The sequence below is a fragment of the Pterocles gutturalis genome, unplaced genomic scaffold (assembly GCF_000699245.1).
Source record: "Pterocles gutturalis isolate BGI_N339 unplaced genomic scaffold, ASM69924v1 scaffold5, whole genome shotgun sequence".
Taxonomy (NCBI): domain Eukaryota; kingdom Metazoa; phylum Chordata; class Aves; order Pterocliformes; family Pteroclidae; genus Pterocles; species Pterocles gutturalis.
This window is the reverse complement of record NW_010140525.1, coordinates 38,954-62,473: the sequence shown is the minus strand read 5'-3', so window position 1 is coordinate 62,473 and position 23,520 is coordinate 38,954. Positions and strand designations below refer to the sequence as shown.

The window sequence follows — 23,520 nt, the reverse complement described above, 5'->3', positions numbered from 1 at the left end:
AGCGCGGGGTGACGAGGGGGGGAGGGCATGGGGGTTTCCCATTTTTCCCACAGGCTGATTGACCTCCCCGCCCCCTGTAATTCAGTGCTGAGAGCGGAGCTGTTAATAGAGATTTCCTTTAAAACACAGCTCCAGAGAGAGTTCCAGACTGTTGCCCAGGAAAAATGAGCTGACTCTCCCCTTTTTAAGATTATTTTCAAATAACTGACTGGTGGGGCTTTTCCAATTTTTGACAAACCCCTGTTTTTCAGTAAGTGTAGGCAAGAAAGGACTTACTTTCACCCAGGTACTACACCGGCCTCTAACACCTCGTTACTTTGTCCCTGAATCCCAGCTGGGTGAGAGCTGAAATTTATTTGGCAGACATTGAAAAAGTATTTTAAAATCGTGTTTTGTTTCAAATTAATAAGAAAGAAGAAGGGGGGTGTAGGGGACAAGAAGATGCTGAATTAGGATTTGACTTCTGAGACATGAAGGTTTTCCCTTAAGAGACGGAAAGAAGGCAGCTTTGCCGGTCAGCAAAATGGAAGAGGAGGTGATGGAGGACCTGACAGGGCTGGAAGGAGAACGGACTGGAATGTAAACAATTGAAAGATCCAGATATAAACAAGGGAACTAATTCACTAGAAAACAGTGTGTTGTTTTTAGTTTTAAGCCAATAAAAGGTTGTGTAGATGACGTATTTACAGTAGTAAAAGACTATAAAAGTAGTTGTAAAGGAGCAATAAAGTGATTCTTCTTCACCACCTACCAGAGTTCACTCTTTGATCCCGCTGTTACAGGGGGGGATGTAAATCCCTATGGGTTGCATAATACAGCTCCATTTTCCTAACAATCATTTCATAATGTTCTACCGTTATTCTCATCATCCCCAAATCAAAGGAATTCATTTTTAAGGCCTTCTACAACATAGCAAAATCAGAGGCAGGAAAAAAAAACCCCATCAACCAAAACCAACCAACCAACAAGCATCACCACAAAAAACCAAAGCCAGACCTTCATCCAATTTCAGACCTTCATCCAATTTCAGACCTCTCAGATTACAGTGGAAATCTCATTCTGAGGTATCTCTGCTTCAGATGATCTGGACCATAAAGATCTTTCTTGGGCTTGGTAAGTCATTTTTGTTATTGGGTTGGACCATGCATGCACCAACATTAAAATATGTTTAAATACAGTCTCAACACCAGCAGGCTGAAATAAATATCTGCTTCCAAGAAGACTGCAGAAAAGTTATCCTCAGGGATGTAGCTATTTCAAATCTTAAAAGCGTCTTTTATGATCAAGATCTAAACTGAAATAACTATCTCAGTGTAGATCAGAGATAAAGCAGTTCAATTAAACTCGGTAATCTGAATAAACATCACAAATGACCTATGAATAACTTGAAATTTGCAATTAAGAGATATGTCCCTTTTAAAAAAAATGAAAAGTTAAGGAAAAAAACTGGGGGGAGAACTGGAGCAACCGATTAATTCAAAGGTCAGATTTTTTTTTTTTTAAAAGAGTCTCTGCATTTTTATTGGACATAGCAGAACAGCCAGCACCACCACCATGGTGGGGAAAAAACAAACAAACAAACAAAAAAAAAAAGTAGTAAAAGAAACAGGAACTTGAGTATACCTAGAAGAATTCAACTTTTTAGAAGCTAACCTATTTAACATAGCCTTCTTCATTTGACAAGTCTGCAGGTAGAGCCTAACATTTACTGCATTAGATACAGAAATAGAGAACATTGCTCTAAACTGAAAAAAAGTTATTTTTACATTTCAAATGCTTTGCAAGCAACATTAAAAGTTAACATCTCAAGAAATTTTTTAAGTTTCCCTCCCCTTCCCCAAAAGGCTTCTTTTCATCTGTAAGCACTAGTAAATACATTCCACGGTCCCTCTATTTAAGGGGCCATCTGCAAATTATTAGAGTGTGACAGAATGAGACACTGTGGCTATTCTATGTGGCTGTAGTACATAATCACAAATAGTTCAGCAACCATCTATGATGCTTAGTGATGCCCCAGACCGCAGCAGTTCTGTCTCAGCAATGGGCCACTGCCGCCACCACCACCGCAAGCTCGCAAACAAATGGGTAACCTGGACCTTGGCCATTTTTTATTTTGGTCATTGCTGTTAGAGAATAATTGGAGTCCTAACACAGTCTAAAACCCTTTTTTTTTTTTGCTTTCAGGAAGAGGAAAACTGACCGCTGTACAGTGCTGGCTTTCTCTTTTCACAGGCAACAAGACTTCAAGCCTCACGAAGCACACAGTTAGGCAAATAAAGGATCCAGATCCCCTAAATATACTCTAATATCAGTTTAATCCCCAGCGCCATGTAAAAATACATTCTAAATAAACTGCTTTTCAGGGGACCTTCAAAAGTTGAAGATATAGATCATAAATAAACAAGAAACCAACTCCCTGCAGACTCAATCAGGGTTGTAATTCACAAGAGGTTCTTAGTCCTCCTTCATGATATATTTAGTATATTTTAGCACAGCATGGGCATATACTGATATATAGCTACGTCATTAAAAGTTGTATGTGCACGTTTCTATTCATCTCCCCTTTCACAGGCTTGTTGGCAGAGGTTGGTTACTTCCCATAAAATTTCTTATTCAGAAGAAAGATCAGAAGGTTGACATTCACTTTTGCTCTGTCGAACAACTTCATGACCGCAACGCCTTCATACTGCAGCTGCAAAAGATCCTGCCAAAGAAAATACCTTTATGAGCAAGGAATCCTCAAGAGCTTATGGAGAGTATACAAGACCCTGCGGTATGATAGGTTTTTAAGGAATATCTATCACAAAGTACATGCCATAAGATAGAAAAAAAAGGACTCATTAAAGATCTGCTCACACTGCATGAAAAATAAAGTCACTCTAAGGCATTTAAGATCTTAATTTTTTAAATGTGTTTATTAAAAAAAAAAAACAAAACACGAAAGAGGGCAGAAATAAAAGACCATTCTGAGAAAGCAAAATTTCATATCTGGCCATCTCCAGGCTTTTCATTTGCACGGTAGCCATAAAGTTGTTGTAACGTTTAGAAAGGGTCTCCTACGTGCCTAATTACACTATCTACCTGTGAAGCATTACAACATTACACACCCTCACTTTCTAAAAATCCTAGCTGCCACAGGTCTCAGTGAGGTGGTTTGGAGCACTGCAATCTAGGGCAGAGACAGAAATGCCATCTCTGTTAGGACTACATACACGATGCTGATTCAGTCTCTCAGGCGTTTATGTACGCAGTATTCCCAGTTACGCTTTGCTCTTGTCAGCAATGCACCTGCCAGAGCAATAGGAGTCCCTGCACTGATTTATCTTAGCAATAAATTTATTTCAACAAGCCTGCTCTTGAACATTATGCATTGGAGAAGGTGTTCAGGTAGTGCTACAGCAGGGAAACGTGTGTGTTCCAAAATCCAAATCTGCCTCCTGCAGCTGTCCAGCCTGGGTGATGCTGGAGTTAAACAATCATAAAGCTACTTCTGCTTTCTGTAAAAATTCTGGCAATGGCAATGCAAGTCTTTTGAACTGGTGCCACTGTTAATGCTATACTTGGATGACCAACGGCAGTTCCCTCATTGCTGTCCTCTCAGAACACCTGCTTTTTCTGCAAAACAGTGCTACAAAGGCATCGTGGTACAGCAACACCTGCCTAAGAAGCGAGTCACCCTGGGCAGCCCCACGAACCAAGAAGTTTGTGACTAGCTCTGACGGATTAGGACCGGAATGAATGGGAGGGGGATCCTTAGAGCACACAAATGGCACACACGAGGCAGCTGTCCCTCCCAGGGGGACACTGAATTATCGCCACGCAAGGTGCTCCTGCACACAGGCTGTTTCGAGACCCTTGGGGCATCCACAGTTAACAAACCTAATGACACCCAAGCTGGGTGGGCGGTGGGCAGGAACAGAAGTGGAAGAAGGGGGCAGAGACACCAGGCATAACAGTACTGGCGTGGGAGGAAGAATGGGGAACCCTTTGGGAAAAGGGCATTCAGTATGCCTGTCCCAGTAGCCTGGCCTAAATAAAGTTTGAGGACTCCCAAGAACTGTATGGCTAAAGCAACCAGTAAGTGTAGGGTGGCAGAAAGAACACCAACCCACGATGACCAGCTGAAGCCACCACACCCAAGCCCAGCTGACTGCTGCCACTGATTCCAAATCTCTCTGCTGTAGCAGGAAGTTGTTGAAAACACATGTGTTCCTGTTGTGTACCTAAGTGTACCTAAGAACACAGACTGACATCAGGCTTTCATTAATAAAGAAACAAAAGCAGTCTGAATCCTCCATTTCCATTACATCTGTTTCGCCTGCAACAAACGGGTTGTTTTTGAGAGTGTTCTTCAGACTGTTCAGGCAGAAAAGATGTCATAATTATTTTGATGAAGAGTCTGCCAAGCAGAACTTATAAGCCACTGTTAAATAGGACAGTTCTTACCTGATAATGTAACATAAAGGTTTCCATCTGTACCCCCATGAATTTTGCTTTCACCTCAAAATCTCCTACTTCTTCTGTTGGACTGATTTCAAATATAACATTTTTAAACCTATGAAATTTGAGAAATTAAAAAACACAGTTCATTAGTGAACATACAATTCCTACTGAAACAGCGAGAGAATATACGAGATTAAATCTGAAAATAAATCTCTAAGAATTCTGTTATTAACTCTTCATTCTATATCCCCATTTGAAATGAGACTGTAAAAGCCAACCAGACTCAATACAATAATGAATGGAAGCCTATCAGATTCTACGTCCACACAAGCATAGTAAGAAATACGGTAATTTAGCCCATGCAGTTTAAACAGCCTACTTCAGCACTGCACATCCATGCCTCATCATTTAGTGCACAAAGTACAAAATATGATTCAGGGCTGAAAAAAATTTCTACTAAAAGGCAGCTTCTCTATATTCCACAGAAAATATATCAACTTGTCAATGCTACCAAACTGGAACTGGACAAGCTCAAGCTAGCTTTAAGTTGATTTTTCAACTGTGAGAGCTATTAACCGTAGTAGCAATTCACCCAAAGAGGTACCCTTCCATGACTGTGGGGTGACAGGGCAGGGGGTGGGGGGAACAGGCTGTAATGTTAAAATCCCATTACACTTTTCAAACAAAGACCTGCTTCGCTTCAACCATAAAAAAAATATAACTGAAAAGTGATCACCATGCAAGGTTTCTCAGCCCTAGGGATGCCAGCCTAGATCACCAAAACAGCTTCTTCAGCTTTAATAGCAAAGTCTACCAGCAATGCTAAACTCCAAGAACAAACTGCAAGACAATCTGTCATGATCTCAAACAAATCTCAGAGCTTCTGTTCCTCAACTGCCAGCACCTAGACTAGTCTGAAGAAAGAAACACGAATTCAATATACCTGTTTTCCTCTTCCTCCAAGAAGGTTATTTAGCTCTAAAGAGTTGTAAAAGGATACTCACTGGTTACTTTGTAGGTCCTCAATCTCTAAAAGCACTCCCTTCTCATGAAGTCGAGCTGCTGTGTATTTTAGGGAAATCTTTTTACTGTTTTTGCCTTTCATCTCCCGAGGTTTCTTAGAGACTCTGAAAAAAAAAAAAAAAACACAAACAAGATGATCAATCAAACAAGTAAAGAGATTTTGGACAGCAAACATTTAATCTTACTTGGATGAGGGAAGAGAGCCAGTACAGCTAACCAGCTGTGACTAAAGCAGCTGACGGATGATGTATTTCTACTAGTGAGTTTATCTGCAAAGCACTTGTAGCTCAGATCAGATCTTTGATTTTCTACTGTTTACCAGTAACTTTCATGCTACAGGAGAAGGGGAAAAAAAAGCCAACCAAAAAACCCCAAAACATAACCACACGGTATTGCATAGGAAGCAATACAATCCACCATTAGGTAAAAGAAGATCTGGTGACAACTGACATGGAGCAGGCTGAGATCACTCAACAACTTTCTCACCTCAGTTTTCACTGGCAGCTGCTCTTCCCACATCTCACCGGGGAGGAAGACACCTCCCCTTCCCTTCCTCCCCCCCCCGAAAATTTGAATTGCCTTGCACTACAACAAAGGACTCCATTCGGGATAAGAAGAGGACAACTCGTGACAAGTGCTTCCCTTGTAGGTAACTATGTTATTTTCATTCTCTGCTCCTAGAAAGGATGACGGAACAGACCGACTGAGCTCGCGTGCATTATCCGGGCAACCTGCTTCATCCCCACTGGACTCTCTATGCTCCCCTCTCCCAGAGGGACCAAAACTCTTTCAAGTATGTCTTTTTGACCCCACTCGGGGCACTGCCCTCTCCCTGTATTTCCCCACCGCTTTTCAACTGTCACTGCGGTGAAGAGCTTGGCCAAGGAGCTCTGAGCAGACGGCATTATCATTCTTCTTAGCAACAACCTACACGTGCTTTCTGTAAGGAGCACTTCTAGGGCCGCAGCATGGTTCCAAGATACTTACTTGCCCTTGCTGGCCAGGTTATCCAAACAGGTTTTGATGTAGCTTTTGTAATAATCCACTTGCTCCCCATAAAAGGTAGCTTTGGAGTTCAAGGCACTGTATGTCTGCTGCAGCTTCACCAGCTCCGCCTTTCTTCTCTGACGGTATCTACGCTGATTTCGGATATCCTGTGCCGCAGAGGAAGACAGACAGAGACTTAGCAGTCATTTGAGCTCTCCAGCTGCTCAAGCCCAGAGCACGGAGTATTTGGAACACACCGTTTGATTTTGCTTAGTCTTGCTTCATGCTACAAGCTGGAACCCTCAGTTGCACTCGACCTAGTTTAATCCTCACCACTTCTCTGTGTTGACTGTTTTTGAAACTAACCAGCTGTACACAGCAGTTCATTTGAACCTTTTGTTGCCTTCTCCACCTGCAACGCTGTCCTAGTTGCAATGACTCGACTGGGCACCAACAGTAGGTGATCCAAAGGAAGGCAGCAATTTTTGCCACCGCTAGGTAGGAACGGTATCTTACAAATCAAGCACTATTAACCATAGTAGTGCACAGCCTTCCTTATCTTTCTTTGTTAGCTGGCCATTTGTACGCGTACATTACCTTAATACCTGAACAAAAAATATCACATGTTCAAGTTGGCTTCTGTTTTCATTTTTCACACATATTAATAACCGTACGATTAATTCTAATTGGATCCCTGAAGGCGATTATTTATTCACTTTACATACATAAAATTTCTCAAATAGTTTTTTGGTAAACATGTGATATAAAATACATTGTCACTGTAGCAATGTACAACAGTATTAGATCAAGTTTGTCTCAGGTCCCCCCTTTTATAGTTTAGGTATTCTTGAAGGGGCACATTTAAATAAAAGTAACTGTTAGGATGTCTTTAGGTTATGGGCAAAACATCCTCTTGTGATTAAGCTTGTAGCGGCACTACTTAAGTTAGTGAAAAGGAGCAGAAAAAGAGATCACACATCAGGACTTCCCCGCCAAGATATAACGCTTTTCCTTAAAGTGTCTAAGATTCAGTTAGCAATGTCATTTGAGAAAACACAAACATCCTATAAAAATAAACAATGTCCCAAATGCCAAGAGGTGTAAACACTGCACCAAAAGGTAGGCTTCATGTTTGTAAATTAGCTACTACAAAACTTACTCCTCCTGAAAACTCATGCCAGTTTCACAATGCTGCAAACAGTGGGAAAATTCCACTACAACTGCTAGGAAACCACTGACTGGCATACCTTTGCGATGTCATTGATTAGTTCCTGGTATTTATTTTTCGCATTCACTGTCCCCAGTTCTGTCAACTTCTTCAGGCCTGTCTTGATTTTATCTTTTTTTTCTTGAAGATTTAAGTTGCCGTCTTCCTTTACAGACACAGATTTTTTCATCTTATCAGGAGTTTTAGCATCACGAATGGCCCGTTTCTGCATAGCTCTTTGATGCTCCGCTTCCTAGAAAAAGAAAACAAAAAATTACAAGTTCATAAGCAGATCAGTCTTAAGGTGACAAAGAACGAGAAACCGATTGTCTGACCTCCGGCGTAACAAAGGATAAATAGTTTTGCTTGGTCATTCCCATACTGACTCCAACAAATCTGCTTTTGATGAATGCATTCCACATATGGGAGCCAGCAGAAGCCTGCCTGCCGTTTAAAACTGTCTTCTAGATAAATCGTTTCTCGCAGCTACCAGAGGAGTAAGATTCACATGTACCATTTATTTTATTTATTACATTCCCTCTGTATTATTGTTACACACTGTTCCAACATCAGTGGAGACAGCTTCACTGCAATACACAAATGCAGGTTCCCAAGTATAACCATGTAGATCTAGACAGATGACAATTTCCTAGTCTAAAAAGAATGCAGGTAAACAACTTCATACTTGCTCTGATGTAGCTGGAGTTTCCAAGATTTCAGTCAGCGTCTCCCCTGGTTGGAAGCGGATTACATCAACAATTAAACGCTTCGTGCTGCAAAGAAGTCAAGGACAATAGGATAAAAAAACTTTAAACTGAAAGAGCCTCAATACTGTTGTATTCTGCAATAATACCAACATTACCGATTTACCTAAAGTCAGATTATCGCTGGATGCACACTGAGGCAGTCATAGGCTAGACCAGACCAGAACCCTGGGAAACACTTTACTTTTTTGACAGTGTGTTTATCAGAAGCTGGTTCCCTGAAAGGTTCATCTCCGTCATACACAGGATTTGCTCCCCAGCAAGGACATTACCCTGTATATTCCCAGGCAGCCCCAGTACTGCCACGTGGATGACAGAAACTGCGATTCGAAGGCGAAAGGTAAAGCAGGTGGCAGCAACAGCGAATTTGCAGAGCCAGAAAAAGTCTACCCTGTTATACATCCGTAAGTGCCCTTCGGTGCTTTGTAACAGGTATTAAACAACTCCACGGGACTACTTCCTGATGTGTCCAGTAACCGAGCCAAAGCAGATCCCCGACTCCAATCTGGCGATAGAGAGGGTTGTTCCTTGATCTTGGCTGAGATTTAATTGCAGCCAGTGCCCACTCTGAGGCAGTTGTGTCCTCGAGCCACGTGATGAAACCAAACAGCACCTTTGGCACTTTGTGGTCAGGCTGGAATTATTTCTGGCATCATGAGCACACCTTCTTCATCTCCCACAACTCAGAGGACTACCACCACATCGGGTAAATCTTTACTTTTGAAATCAATGTCACCTTCTGGCGGGTAGGGAAATACCAATGTATCTTTTGAGGAGGCCAGTTAATTTAAAGTTATTTTTGGAGACAAGATTGTCTTCTGGGAGATTACTGGTCCATCTAGGCCAAGTGTATGCTGACCCAAAGAATTCTCAGTTAAACTATCCAGCGTCTGAGCCGGCATGCATCAGAGCAGGTAAATCTGCGTCTGAATGCTGCTCTGTACATCTCAGCAACGGGGATTTGCTTAGAACTGGCTAAGAGTCAATATCAGTACTAAGTCCTCCGGAACAAAGAGCGTGGTAATAATGACATACCTGACAGCCCATTGCTATCTTTCTGTTAGGCTCATTATGCCTCTATTTCCCAAAAAGCGTATTAGTCTTCGTCTATTAAGAGTCAGGTTTGGGGGACAAGCGAGTGCAGAGAGAAGGGGACTCCATCATAAGCCAAGAGGAGAGCAGCAACAGCAAAAGTATCCTACGGAGATATCTCCCACAGACGGGGAAAGCTAGAGAGAGTGTATCGCAAGTTACCATCATCTCCGCCTTCGCTAACAGAATGCAGAGATAATCTGCTCAAAGGCTGCGTAAAGAAGCTAATTCTGCAGGAACTAGCAAACTTAGCAACACAGCATTATTCACATATACTAGACATTTAGTTATCCTTAAAATTTCCAAATATCACACATATTCTATTGAAAACATTTGCACGGGGCATTGTATAGGCAACACAAGTATTAATTCACGTAAATTTTACATTAATGGACTTCAGAGTTAAAAGTCAGTTGTGACGAACACTTTTTATTTACAGCTGCTGTCACACTCACATCTAGAAAGTTTTCTTTTCTGGTAGTTTTCCCCCTCCAGAACCATGCAAGATAGACTTCTAAAAATTCAACGGTGACAAAGAACCAACAGGAACAAATTTAACAGCCGCAGCATTGAAAGGACATGGCTAGAAGCTTGGTGTATTTGGAGTAGCAGTCCCACCTTTGTTTAAATTACACTTTGATTCTCCTATTTTCACATGCAGATTCACTGTGAAAATTCGGGCTCCTCGTTCTCTTGAGAAACATACCAGGTAGTTACCCCTCACTTACTTCAACAGAATTGTCCTTGCATCCATCTCTGCATTCTCATCACCAGGAACATCAAATTTATTAGTAAGTGTGAGAGAAACCTCAGTCTTTGCTAGCATTTCCCTGTTGGGGTCATTAACATTGCCAGACCCTTCCCCTGCCAAGCAGAAAGAGTTCATAGATTAAATCATATCATTTACGTTCTTGACTGCTAGAACACTGTATTTTTTCCCCACATAACAGGCCACAGAAAAACTACAGCATTTCCTATACTGTCAAAAGGACACTTCAAAAGCCAAAAACCAGCTTTTAAAAACATCACATTGGAACGGTAGACTTTTTCTTCACAAAACTGAGAGAATGCACCGGCCAGAAAGGCACCGCAATATCACTAGTTTGTATGTCTTAAAAGATGTATGTGCATTCCACACTGCGTCTCAGCATCTCACTCTCTACTGAGAAGAGCAGCTGACCTGCCAAAAATACTCTATAAATAAAAATATGACCATGCCTCTCTGTCCGTGTCCTCATTAGAATGAATTTTCCAAGTGAAGAGCAAAGCCCTTGTTGTCAAGCGAGCTTGTAATCTCCTATTAAACAAAGTCAGCTATCCTGTCAAAAGGAAATTTGCTTACACTAATTGTGTCTGAACTTTCATCAGAACAGTTGTTACGATGCTTCCCCTCCCACCCCCCTTTTTTAACGGGCTGCAGAAAGATTAAACTCTGACATACTAATGACATCGATACAATGCGCACAGGAGAAATTAAATGGGGCAGGAGGGTAAACTCTAGTTAAAATCCAGGTCTAGGTTCGCTCAGACAACACCTCTTATGTTCTGTCCTTTGACAGTGCTCGGAAGAAAATGTGCTAGCAATCATTCATTTAAAAGGCTCCAAACTTTCTCACCAAGTGACTACAAGATAAGCATTCTGCTGTCCAAGCATCCTCTCCAAAAACTGTCTGTTTTTTTAAAACTGTCTGTTTCCCCGCCCCCCCCCCACCTCCACCCCTGCACACTAGACTTCAAATAGCTGCAGCACAGAAACACAGAAACCAAGGAAGGAGAGAGGCTTCTGAAGCAGTGAACCGTGGCTCAGGTTTACACACGCACGCACGCACACAGAGACACAGAGAGAGACACACACGCACGCACGCACACACCCTCCCGCGTGCCAAAAAATCTGCCTCCCTTCTAGAAAATTCTGGAGCGGGGTGAGGTGAGGGGGGTGGGAGGGAGAAGAGAAAGAACACGTTTCTTTCAGCATAATAAATTCTGCAGTCAGAATACACTGGACCAAATCCGCTGCTCCCTTTTAGAGCACATCCTCCCAAAGGACCTGTGATGACTCCTTAGACCGTTTCTTTACTGCCCTTCAAATCATTTAAGATCATATCACATATTTCTTAAGTACAATAAACCAGACCACCTATTAAGGACTCAATGGTAGGAACCTCTCCGAGATCATCCAGAAGCTCATGAATTGGATCACTGTGCTCAGGAGCAATTGCATCTTGATGGTCTAAGAGCAACTAGATGAACAGAAAGAACATTTACAATATTAATTGTACATCCTCTTCCAGATAGTAAAATTACATTATTTTGAGCTGGTATATTTTAGAAAAAAGAGCTTAATTCACTGAACTCCAAAGCAGCAATATCAACATTCAAAGCTGTGCCATTATCACATACTCGAATACTTTCAAAAGAAATTTAGAGAAGCCAAAAGAAACTTAAGAGAGAAAATTGCTTAATTCTACAAACCAACAAGCTCTTGCACGCTATAATTAAAAGACAGCTTTCAGCCTTGTATTTGGTAAGTTGGCGTTTCAGCCACAAGCATTATTTTCTTTGTAAGCACTGCTTATAAGGAGCAACTGTGACCGATGGATACTTACAGTGTGTGTATTGATGATTTCACCAATAGAAATATAAATAACTGGTTTAGTGAGAGTCACCAAATCAGAATATTCATCAATATTAAATTTATCCTGCAATTCAGGAACCTCACAGGCAGCCTGAAAAAAACGTCTTGAGAAAAAAAGGGGGAGAAAAGAAGAATCAGTATGACTCCGAGAGCCACGTGATGTATCAAGAGCATTAACTCCCCAGGACAGTCCCAGGCGTAGTCTCTCTCTTCTTTACTATGGTACATTACAGCATACCACCGTTTGCCCGATTTAGTTTAACACATCAGAAGTAACACGTAAATTCAATTTTTGATATTGACCATGCTGACATTGGCTCATTTTCAGCATTCACAGGACTTGCCTATGGCTCTGGTGACCTTGTTCACACATCCTCCCGCCTCCACTGCAGCAGCACCCCTTGTTCCCAGCCATCTCTGGTTTTCTTTCTTCCGAAGCTCAAGAGGTACAAGATGATGATCCTCGAACAAAAGCTTACTTCAACTACATGAACAGCTAAATGCCAACCTGTGTTACTCCTGAGCACCACTGGGCTTTCACGGGGAGCCACAGCTCATGTGAGACAGAAGAACGTACGCCCATTCTAGTTGTGCACATCCAAAGTATCACAATAACATGTGCAAAAGCAACCTTTTTCCTGGAAACCCTTTTTTTCTGGAAATCTCCTAAATCAAAATACTTGACCTCACAATCTCATTAACATACAATATATCGTTCATAAATTCCACGTACACATTTTAACTGCCGTTGTCACTGATGCTTATGGCAGTCTAGAGTGCAATCTCCTATTTTCAACAGACCACATGTTTGACAGAATGTATCATATTTGAAATTTATTATTATCCCTTTTTACTGGCAATGTTACCCTCTGCCAAACTCCCCAACTTAATTAGCTAAGGTCTTCTACCTGAATTTCTGGTATGACTGCGATAGGTATTCGTTAATGATGCTTAGGTGTGCATTGTCTCCCATGAACATCTTGTTGGATGCAGCATGTTGCAACATCTTTGCGATGGAACCGAGGTTTCTGCGTTGATCTGTGGTCAGCTGTCCTCCAGCTGAAAGATCAATGATGTCAAACGCATCTGGTGCGACAATGGCTGGATTCATGTAGCGATAATAGAGTAAGTTGCCAACAATCTGGGAAAAGTTGAGCAGAGAAGAAATGCATCAAGAAACAATAGTATAGGACCCAACTGAATTTTATTGAAACTATTCTGACTGTGCTTTGATAAATTTTTGTCACGTAAGCCAGAGGCTCCTTCCAAGACAAAGGTTCTGCTGTGCTGTATATAAGCACATGCTATCCCAAAGAACCTACAGCGTAAAAAAAAAAAAAAAAAAAAATCATTAAGATGCAATAGGACAGTCAACACAAAGAGGGAAGACTGAGCGGTAACAGTCATAGGACAATACAGCAGCAGATATTCCTACACTTAAAGATTTAAAACTTTAACTTATAAAAAAATATGGAGCAGAGATATTACAAATTACCAATGGACTACTCGTGTGATCATGAGAAAATCTATCAGGAGAATGAGACATAACTGAGTTAGTCTAACAGAGGGCAGAACGATCATGCGGATCCACTGTGGAACAAGAGCTAACTCTTAGGGAAGGGTGCAGTATCAGCCGCCATCTCTGACAAAGCAAAAACAGCGAGGAAGCACGGCACACCAAGGAGCTAAACTGAGGAAACTACTTTCCATTCCTTCTCCTTCTCTCCAAAGCCCTTTTCTCTTTCAGTTCTTTGATAAGCCAGCAACATTTTCAGGCACAGACTCCCAGTTAAAAGTTAGCAAGAGTAACTGAGAAACTATTTAATCCAGAGGTAAGAAAATCAGAAGTACAGAAGACAAACAGCATTCGACACTTCAAAATCCAATTTACCTAGTCAAATGTGAGCAGCAGTAAACTTCCAGGAACCAAAAATAAAGATGTCACATTATCCATATGCTCACAAATATACTTCTAACCTGTATTGGATATTTTGCCAAAAATAATTCCAGCAATGAAAGGAATCAACCCAACACACCGATATAAAGCTGTAGTGTGCTCTAGTATTTTCTGGTGGTTCACAGAAATTTGCAGAGGGCCAGGTCACTGAATCTTGGCTGCAAACAGAGAGAAAAATCTGTCCGCTGCTGAGCGGCCCCAGAAATTATTAACCGCTTTCAGTGAGGTCACGTTTTTGACAACTGTTTCATGCAAGCCCCTGCTGGACTCTCACAGATGATGTAGTGGGATGACAACAGCCAAAGCTGTTTACTACCAGTAATAAGAAAACACATCTGTGAAAGAAACTAATTACCATTAATAACTATTCAAACTTGCAGGGGGAGAAGAACAGTATATTTATATGGGTAGCTTTAGTTGCCAAAAAAATTTAAAATCTACAAGTAGTAATTGCACGCAACTGCAGTTTTGACTTCCATGTGGACAGTTACATTGTTTCCACGAGGGTTAATGAAAACAGCTGTTTTCCGCCTAAATTGAACAGATGGAAGAAATTAATTCACCTGCACAGAAAGAACCGATGTCTCAGAATGGGAAAGCACAGAACTAGAAGAGAGAAGAAAACAGCATTCAGATTGGTAATTATTTTGCAATGAAGCAGAGGCAGAGAAGTTTAAAGAGACGTTGTCAAGTATTCTAAGATCCAGATTTTATTAACAAGCAAAGCATTCATGGACATAACGGCCTTCACAATTACCAAAAGCCGTAAAACCCAAGAAATTTCAATGAAAACCCCAAAGCTATACTCAGAGGAGAGTGTTTACTTTTAGGATCCTTTTAGTTCTCCAGATCTCCTGAAATGCAAAATACCAAACTGACTAGACATCATGGAAAGTGACTCTCTACATGCTGCTGTCAAAATATCCTGGAGTAGAACAGGGCAATTAGGAATATCAGAATTCTGCATACAGACTTTTTAACTTGACATTGTCTCTTTAAGAAAGGAGCATCTGGCTCCAATTACACCAGTAACACCAAGGTTTACTTTCTAGGAGCAAGAATACCCCAAGCAAAGAAACCTGAAGGACCAAATGCCCAAGATACTAAAAGCAAAGCAGAAGAAACAGGATACCTCCTGAACAGTGTATCACATCTCCGGTGACGTATATGAAATCAACAGTCAAAAACCCAATGTGAAACATTTTCCATCCGCGGAAGTGGATAAGCAAGCTTTGTATAGGTCCACATGCACCCCTCTGCACACATACACCCAACAAGGACGAGTGAGATGCGCCTGCCACAGCCCATTTGGCTGACAAGTATCCACAAAGGTGTTCAGATCCTCACCTTCAGCAGCTCATCCTCACCAGCATCAGGAAACTTCTCATGCAGGGAGTCTTTTAGTACCTTGGCAATGAAACGCATCCCGTAACTTCAAGAGAAAGAAAAGGGCAAATAAGGCTGCTGCAAAGCACGAACCCACCAACAGCTTCTCAGGGATAATACTGTGGTGCACCACACTCACGGGATTTTGTCCACTGAACTAACTATGGCAGACAGGAACTTGTCTGTCACTGTCCTCATGTTTCTGATTGAGGCATCCAGGCGTGTCCTCACCTCTTCATGATTCAGAGCTTGTTCAGGTGTAACATCGTACGGCAGTTTGCTATTTGAAAGAGCCAAACATGTGAAGGTGAGTATTCCTCAGGCTAGAACATTTCAAGAATTTCTAGCTTGACACGGAAACAAGCTTATATTCACTTGGCTGCCAAGAGCTGCGCATTGCCTTCAGTTAACCTTTTATGCACTGGAAGAGCTGAGGACTTCATGCTTTTACTTCCTCTACTCTCCCTTGAGATGGCCACTGTGAGAAAAGGCGCGGGTAACTCAAAACCGTCTCTTACAGTACGCGCACTAGGCAAAAAAGTGTCATCTCTGACATGTAGTGGTACTTCAGCCTGCAAATAAATTGGTGAAAAAGCAAGCTACACATCTGAACATGAAGACGATAAAAGCTTGGACACAAGCCACAAGCTAGAACAGTATCCATGGAATTGTTATAACAGGTTGTCAGCCAAATAAGCAGTTATATTTTCTCCATCAGCTGAAATTACTGCATAGTATTCCAGTGAAGACAGACAGATGAAGCAGATAATTTGTAAAAGCATCTCCTAAACCTCACAGAAAGAGAAGGACCTGAACCACATCTTTGCCTGCATTTTTAACACGTCCAGAATTTCAAACCAGGCATACAGCAAGATAATATGACTGCAGATTGCTCTGAATGCGGAAATTCACTCATCTGTATGGGGCTGATTTGATTTGGGGTTTGTTTGTTGGTGGTTTTTTTTTAAGTATGCTTAGGAAAAAAAAAAACACAATAGAACACAACAGAAACCTCAAGTTCTAGCAAATCACATGGACTGGAAGAAAAACAAACTAGAATAGCACAAAACAATCTAGCACAATCCAATTGTCATCTGTTACTGATATTAATTAGAAAGATGGTAGGACTAGAACCGCAATGTCGTGTTTCTCCTTTTTCTGGCTTGTAAATAGCACCTAAGTTTGCACAGGCTATGCAGAACATGAACAGAGACGGACAAGGAACCAGCTCCCAACTACTTTTTTCTTACCATCAGTTCTTTTAGGTTAGAGGGCAACTCACAGCTAATTACCAAGTACATAGGCAAACACCAAAGAGCATTTCTCCTTCCATCTCCTTTTGAGATTCCCTCTCAACACCCTCAGTACCATCGCCAGAACACAATCTTTAGAACTCTACAATGAAAGCCATCTCAAGCAGATGGAGAAGCTGGTATCAGCTGGGCAGATGCACGCAGTGAAGCCAAGGATGGTTTGGAACGATTAACCGAACAGTGCAAAGCAGCCAAGCAATGTTTAGAAAAACGCAGTAGTGACAGTTCCCATACCTGGCCTCGCCAGTCTGAGACTCCATCTGGTTAACCCAAGACTTGTAAATATCCACCGGGTCAGTTTTGATATTGAGTGATTTGTCATCGATGATCTCCTTCACAACTGGTGCCAGGATCTGCCTCAGGGCGTTCTGACCGCGGGCACCACGGTTGAAACTGACCACCATTTTAATAACAGTAGGATTCCCAGTCACAATTTCATGTGTTTGGTCTACTTTTGATCTGAAGAAGAAAGAATCTATATGAAATATGAGGTATGCATAATTCTGTCACCTTTAGATACATTTTTTGTCATAAAACAAACTGTTATAGAGCATCACCTTCACAAAACAGATGATGGATTTGTGCTAAAATCTTGATATAGCAATAAACTAAAACAATGTGTAAGAACAATCCTGAACACTTCTCAAGACAGATGAGGCAAGAAACTTATGACCTCTGTTTGGGAATTCCAATGCAACTTGCCAGTAGTCATCTCAATGACAACGCAAATCCAACTGTACACTCTATTCGAGAGCACAGTTCAAAAATACAAAAGGAAGAGAGCATGTTTTATGTAGAGAAGAAAAAGAACAGCAAGTTTCTTCCAGTATTTAAAATAAGAGAACAAGTATTTGACAACAAAAGCCACCCATAGTATACTGTTATGCAAAATACAGAGGCAGAGCGCGAAGCATCTGCATTTCCCTGGACTCCTATTCCAAGCATGAATTTAAGGAGAAAAAAATCTCTTTTAGAAGTTGTTGGTTGTTTCAGGGCATACACCATCTTCATGCTTAAAAAGCATTCCAAAGAACGCTTGAAGAGTAGCTCGTCAAAAATTTTATTGCGCATTCTTTCTCACAGCAAGCTGTGCAGCTCTGCATTGTAAAGAACTGAGGTCCTATGGCCCAACCTACCAAAAAAAGCGTGCCTGAGGACAGCCAGAGCCCCCAACACCGACAGTAAACAGAAATGCCAAACAATAAAGCCTCTCTGTTTCGGCCTCCTCATCAGCTTTTGGAAATTCAGAGACCTTAGTGTTAAGCCTGAGTTTGCAGTTTGTTGGAGGTGTTTATAACCAGACACTGGAGAATTGAGATTAGACTGAATTTTAGGATGACTTTGCATCCGATTAATAGTAGCTGCCGTGTTGAGCACTGAAATCTTGACTCAAGCAAAAAGCCCTCCTCCTCAACAGACATACTCGACTCTTCCTTTACAGACCACATTAAGAACAGATATGAAATGAGAAGAGGACAATGAAGGGACAGTTTAGCATTATCTGCATATTAGCATGAGACATAACGTGAAAACTCTTGAATCAAGAAATTGCCAAAACAGCGCGAATGTGCTGTATGATACCACGTACTTGATCTCCTCCTGCAATGCCGTTTGGAAAAGTCGCAACAACAGGTATTCTTCTCTTTGATTGGACGCGTAGTTATACAGCGTGAAGATGACAGAATCCATGAACTTTGTGGATTTGTTTTGAGGCATCTGAAAAATCAGCTTGGCCAAGTAGGTTGGGTTAGTCTACAATAACAAGAAAAATCAGTGTGCATTTCCACACAGGCCGATGTCACTAAGAACTATGGTGGCTCAAAACTACAGTGCATAAGAGCAAAGACTTACATAAGCCTCTACAAGAAGAGGTTACCGAGCAGCATGAGAAGCTGCTTACCTGAAGTAAGTAGAACAGATGCTGATAGGCTTCCAGCTTTTTTCTCTTCTCTTTGCTCAAAGCTTTCAGACCTCCCCTTTGTTTGTTCAGCATCATCATGTCAGAGAGCTGTTCCTTGTTCTTCTTGGTGAGTTTTTTGCTATGAGAAACAACATCCTGGAAAGAAAGAATAGGGCCAGATTCCACTCTAAATATTTTACAACAGGCAGTATGGGAAAACAGTTGTATATGAGAGCCCACTTCTTTAGTACACAGAAAGGCAGGGTCAAGGTACACCTGAGGCTACTGAAGTGGAGCATTATTTACTATGGCAGCAATTCCTCTGTCTGGAAGTACAGGTTCTGTTTTGTCCCCGAGTTCCTGAATTTGTCTGAAACCCTAGAAGGGTTAGTCAGTCTTGGCAGCAATTACTATCAGAGCTGGTAGCAACCTGAAGATGCTTGAAAAAGTTTTCAAGTTTGGCTTAAAACCTAAAAATCCTGTTTCATATTCAGCTAGCTCACTACCTCTCCGTACTCTGACAGCAATGGCACTTTTCACTGCAGGCACCAGCCCGAAAACTGCAGCCTCCTTTCAAGGTTAATTTCACTACACCAACTGAGATTTTTTGACTGGGAGGACAGCCTACTGTCATGCCATCCAGAACCAAATGAAAAGCTGACCAGAACTCCAGTTTGAAGAAAAGGCAATGCTGTATCAGCAAGAGACTTTTTTTGCAAAATTAATCATGTCAGCCCAGTGATCAAGGGGGCCTCTTTTAACCAACAAACACCAAGTGGCACGAGCATGTCTCATGGCTCTGAAATCAACCCCCTCGCTTCAAGCTTGTGCCGTGTCACTTGTTTAACCACAAAGGAGCAACATAAGAGTTCTCAAAGCCTCCAAACACAATCTGTTGCATTTGTTACATCAAGACAGTCTGGTGTTTGTCTGTTTTAGCTTCAGGTCTTGGTTGTTCTCCTCCTGCGGTTTTCTTTCTAGAGATACATACTAAATTAGTGGAATGGAGTACGAACACACTGGGAGTAAAATCTGCAAGTTTGGGGCAACGTTTTCCTCTGGGTCTGAGCAACTGACATCCAAGGCCAGGAGCTCTCCATGCTAACCGCCGCTAGGCTCAGTTCCATCTGTAGTCGATCTCCTTTCAGCACATTTCCTACCTGCAACGTAATTTTGTTTTTCACTAGCAGCCCAATTTTGATGTCCATGAGATTGAGGTCATTTTCCAGTTGCTGATTGGATCGGATCAAGGTTACAACTTCCTCACGCAGTTTCATTAGCTCAAGCTCCTCCTGAAAATCTTGGTCACTCTGATCGAGCAAGTGGACAAATTTCCGAACCACAGCCATAGGTGGGTTCTCAGCATTAACTAAAAATAGGCAAGAAAACATCAGGGGATGGGAAACGGAAGTAAATATATGCCTTATCTATGTTTAAACAGCACAATGAGAGCAGCCAGAACAAAATCAGCATCGCCGTGTCTGAACAGCTTCTGACATTTTGAATTTCTCGGTTTGAGTAAATCACAAAGAGAAGCAAACAGTAAAGAACGAAGTCAGTATTAGCGCAGGGTAGTTCACACTGACGAAGTTAACTGCAAAGCTACAGTTCTATTCTTCATCAGCAAAAGCAACAGCTGGAATCAAGTCTTCCTTCAGCCTCAAGAACTACCTACTCTCTGCACTACCCTACCAACTTCCCCCCAATCACTCTTCAAAACTGTCCTGATGTTACAGACCACGCTCGCAACATCCCTTGCAAACAGAGATTTAAGGCACATTAGTTTTATCCTCTTGGCAATACTTACTGAGGGTTTTGTAGTCTTCTCGTGCCTTGTTTGCTCGGATAAAGGCTTGAATTTTTATAACATCATTTATCTAGGATTAAAAAAAAAAAAGGCACTTGACCTCATTCTGGAAAGAATACAAAAGTCAGGTACTGAATTCACTTAACAAGGTAGCCTCTTACGTGGTTTCTGAAATACTGCAGCCGACCTCTGTAACGTCTTCTGGCTTGATACATCCTGATCATTGACTGAATCTATAGAAGGGTAACCAAAATACTCAGATAAAAATCCTTCCTACAAAGTTCACTACTCACAAGGTTTACCACAAACGTCATCAGGGAGCCTTCACTACCTTCACTACTTGGTCCTTTTGTGCTCGCAGGTAATCCAAACGGTTTTGATATGCCTTCCTCTGCTTGTAGCCACGCCACTGGGACTGAAAACAGAAAACAGGCACACTGACTTGACTTTTCTGATTAAAGAGAAGTCATTACAAAGCTGAGCTTCTTTCTGCTCCTTAGCTTCTGACTTCCTTTTTGGCTAAGTAAAACGTTAGGGAGACATGCTCATCACAGTGTGAAGCTTTAACTATTTCACCAGCTGTAATCATGAGAGACTTGAAATACACTATGAAGAGCCTCTGAAGCACGGTTATGAGATCAGGGGTAGAGCTGAATAGGCAAGTTGACAGAATCTCCTCTACAGGAGGATCACGCGTTAGATGCTGCTGCTGGTGAGAAAAGTGATGTGACACTATAAGCCTTCAGAGCAGACTTAGCGCTACTGGTACTTCGAACAGAAGTTAGGCAAGGTGTTGGACCACACTTAAAGGGAGAGATGGTTATTTTAATGAACTGGGACTGCTTTTTTGGGGGGGTTTGGTTTTTTTCAATTAATACACGCAGAGCGCATACTACTTAGGTAGAAACAAACACACAAACACTGCTCAAATAATAAAGTGGTAACAGGGTGCAAAGCATCTATTCCATTTGCACACATTTCAGTTACAACACCAGAGAAAGATTTTTTTTACTGTTCTCTTGTAAGTGCGCACAACCTCATGCTGAATTATCCCACCGTCCCTTTCAGGTCCTCAATCCTCCAAATCTCTGGACAAATTTGAAGAGAAGAATCGTCTTACCCAGAAATACTGAAAACCACGTTGTTTCTCTTCAATTAAGGAGGAATCACAATAGTAATTCATCACACGGTATTATCACCATAAAGACATCTGACACACTTCATGTTGCCCTATTCACAAAACACCGAATCCGACAATAAAACAGTAGGTAAAGCTTCCCCAAGTAAGTTTTTCTCTCTCCAATTGTGCCTGAGAAGATTTTATTGATTATATATGACATGGAAAAGTAAATAACATACCAAAACCCCTTGGGAGAAGGAAATGCCTTTAGATAATTTGCAAAATGAGATGAAGACAATTGTGTGCTTTTGACTTGAACAAAAACTGTCAATAACCTTGCGTATAGAAAACAATAGCAGAATACAAGTTTCAAACATAATTAAAGGATACCGTTACCTGAATGCAGGTGATTGCTGGGACTTGTTTCTTCAAAAAATTCATTCTTGAGTTGAATTCCTGGCGAACAAGATATCCTCGGCAGCAAGCCTGAAGCTTCGTAATCAGGTTCTCATTGGCCAGCCACAACTGCTCTCGGTTGTATGCCGCAGTGACTCCAGATATGGTGCTCTGGATTAGTGTTATGGTTAGAAAAAGAGCCAGAAAAAGAGAATGGAGATACAAGAAACAGGATGTTATCAGCTCTCCACATTGTGCTTACAATAAACTTCCAAGCTGCCTTTCAATAAACAGCGACACCACGGTCCTGTACCCTTTTACTGTTCCATTTCCTGGAATGGAACAAGGAGTTTTGACACAATCTGATGATGCCCAGTGAAATAAATGAATTGTTAACGTGACTATGGCATTGACGCGTTCTCTCTTAGGTCTGCATTAAGGACAGGAATGACAAGAACGTCAACTTTCCAGAGAAAGAGCATGTGTTATCTACCCTACCTGTATCTCCTCCCGTGACAGCTGTGTGTCATTTTGCACAAATTCCGCTGGTTCATCCCATCCTCCCTCTTTGGTCCGCAGGTTATGATAATAATGATAGCCTCCTCTCACCCAGTGTTTCGCCCATTCACTGCCATTGCCCCCTAAGAGCAGAAGCAGCAGTGTAAGTCTTAAAACCAGACAAGTGTCTTATCTTTCCTGCAGACAAATGTTACAACTAGGAAACCCACACATACAGATGCTCCTTACTCCAAGCAAGAGAAGGAATGTTTCCAAGTCCTTAACGACCTCATACGAGAACTACCTAAACACAACACGTTCCACAAGTGGAGAACATTCTACTGTTCAGGTTTTTTTTCCTTAAACCTTGGTTGACAAAGCATCCACAATTGCCACCTGTAACACAAGATTGCTGCCCAGAGGCTTTTTTATCTCTGGTTCCAATTCCACATGCAATAATCTTGAATTTATTTCACCAACAGTTAGCTAGTTGAGGTTCACCTGCTGCCATTTTTCTTCTCTTGACTTCTGACAGCTCTCGCTGGTAGGTCTCGGCACATTCTGGAGTGACTCCATACAGCCCAACATCCAGTGAACGCAAGGCACTCAGGGTCTGGCTAACATCACCACGGTCTACGGCTTCATTAATGGCCAGAATTCCTAAGGAGACTTTCATAACACAAGGAAGCAGGTTATCTTGGCATACAAGGGCTCAGGGACAGCAAACACAGGAAGACAGAACAGAGCAAGGCAACATGAACACACACTTACAGTTACACAAATATTTAAGTGTATATAAATACAAAATATAAATAAAAATAATCAGACAACTTGCAGCATAAAGGCCTCCTCAGTCCAGAGAGTCCAACCGTACACGGTACTGCACCGGACAGCACGTAATTTGTGTACCCCAAGTCCCAGTATGGAGCAGGCTTACCACTCATATTTCTCAACAACACGCAATGTTTTAGCTCTGCTCTGACGTCCATTTT

At 41.6% G+C, this 23,520-nt stretch overlaps 1 protein-coding gene across 1 annotated transcript in view; it reads right to left on the bottom strand.

The window, feature by feature from the left end:
- Positions 1-2,590: 2,590 nt before the first annotated feature.
- IQGAP1 (IQ motif containing GTPase activating protein 1) overlaps positions 2,591-23,520 on the bottom strand; it is a 58,930-nt gene continuing 38,000 nt past the window's right edge. The window contains exons 16-37 of the mRNA XM_010083705.1: positions 23,030-23,197; positions 22,529-22,671; positions 22,031-22,201; positions 20,846-20,929; positions 20,676-20,747; positions 20,515-20,584; positions 19,868-20,076; positions 18,708-18,863; positions 18,396-18,559; positions 17,042-17,266; positions 15,634-15,774; positions 15,456-15,540; positions 13,060-13,292; positions 12,123-12,255; positions 11,654-11,756; positions 10,245-10,380; positions 8,346-8,433; positions 7,701-7,913; positions 6,454-6,620; positions 5,448-5,570; positions 4,447-4,555; positions 2,591-2,704 (exon numbers count right to left, since the gene is read on the bottom strand). Coding sequence (XP_010082007.1) covers positions 2,591-2,704; positions 4,447-4,555; positions 5,448-5,570; positions 6,454-6,620; positions 7,701-7,913; positions 8,346-8,433; positions 10,245-10,380; positions 11,654-11,756; positions 12,123-12,255; positions 13,060-13,292; positions 15,456-15,540; positions 15,634-15,774; positions 17,042-17,266; positions 18,396-18,559; positions 18,708-18,863; positions 19,868-20,076; positions 20,515-20,584; positions 20,676-20,747; positions 20,846-20,929; positions 22,031-22,201; positions 22,529-22,671; positions 23,030-23,197 — 3,107 coding nt within the window. The remainder of the gene's footprint in view (positions 2,705-4,446; positions 4,556-5,447; positions 5,571-6,453; positions 6,621-7,700; positions 7,914-8,345; positions 8,434-10,244; positions 10,381-11,653; positions 11,757-12,122; positions 12,256-13,059; positions 13,293-15,455; positions 15,541-15,633; positions 15,775-17,041; positions 17,267-18,395; positions 18,560-18,707; positions 18,864-19,867; positions 20,077-20,514; positions 20,585-20,675; positions 20,748-20,845; positions 20,930-22,030; positions 22,202-22,528; positions 22,672-23,029; positions 23,198-23,520) is intronic.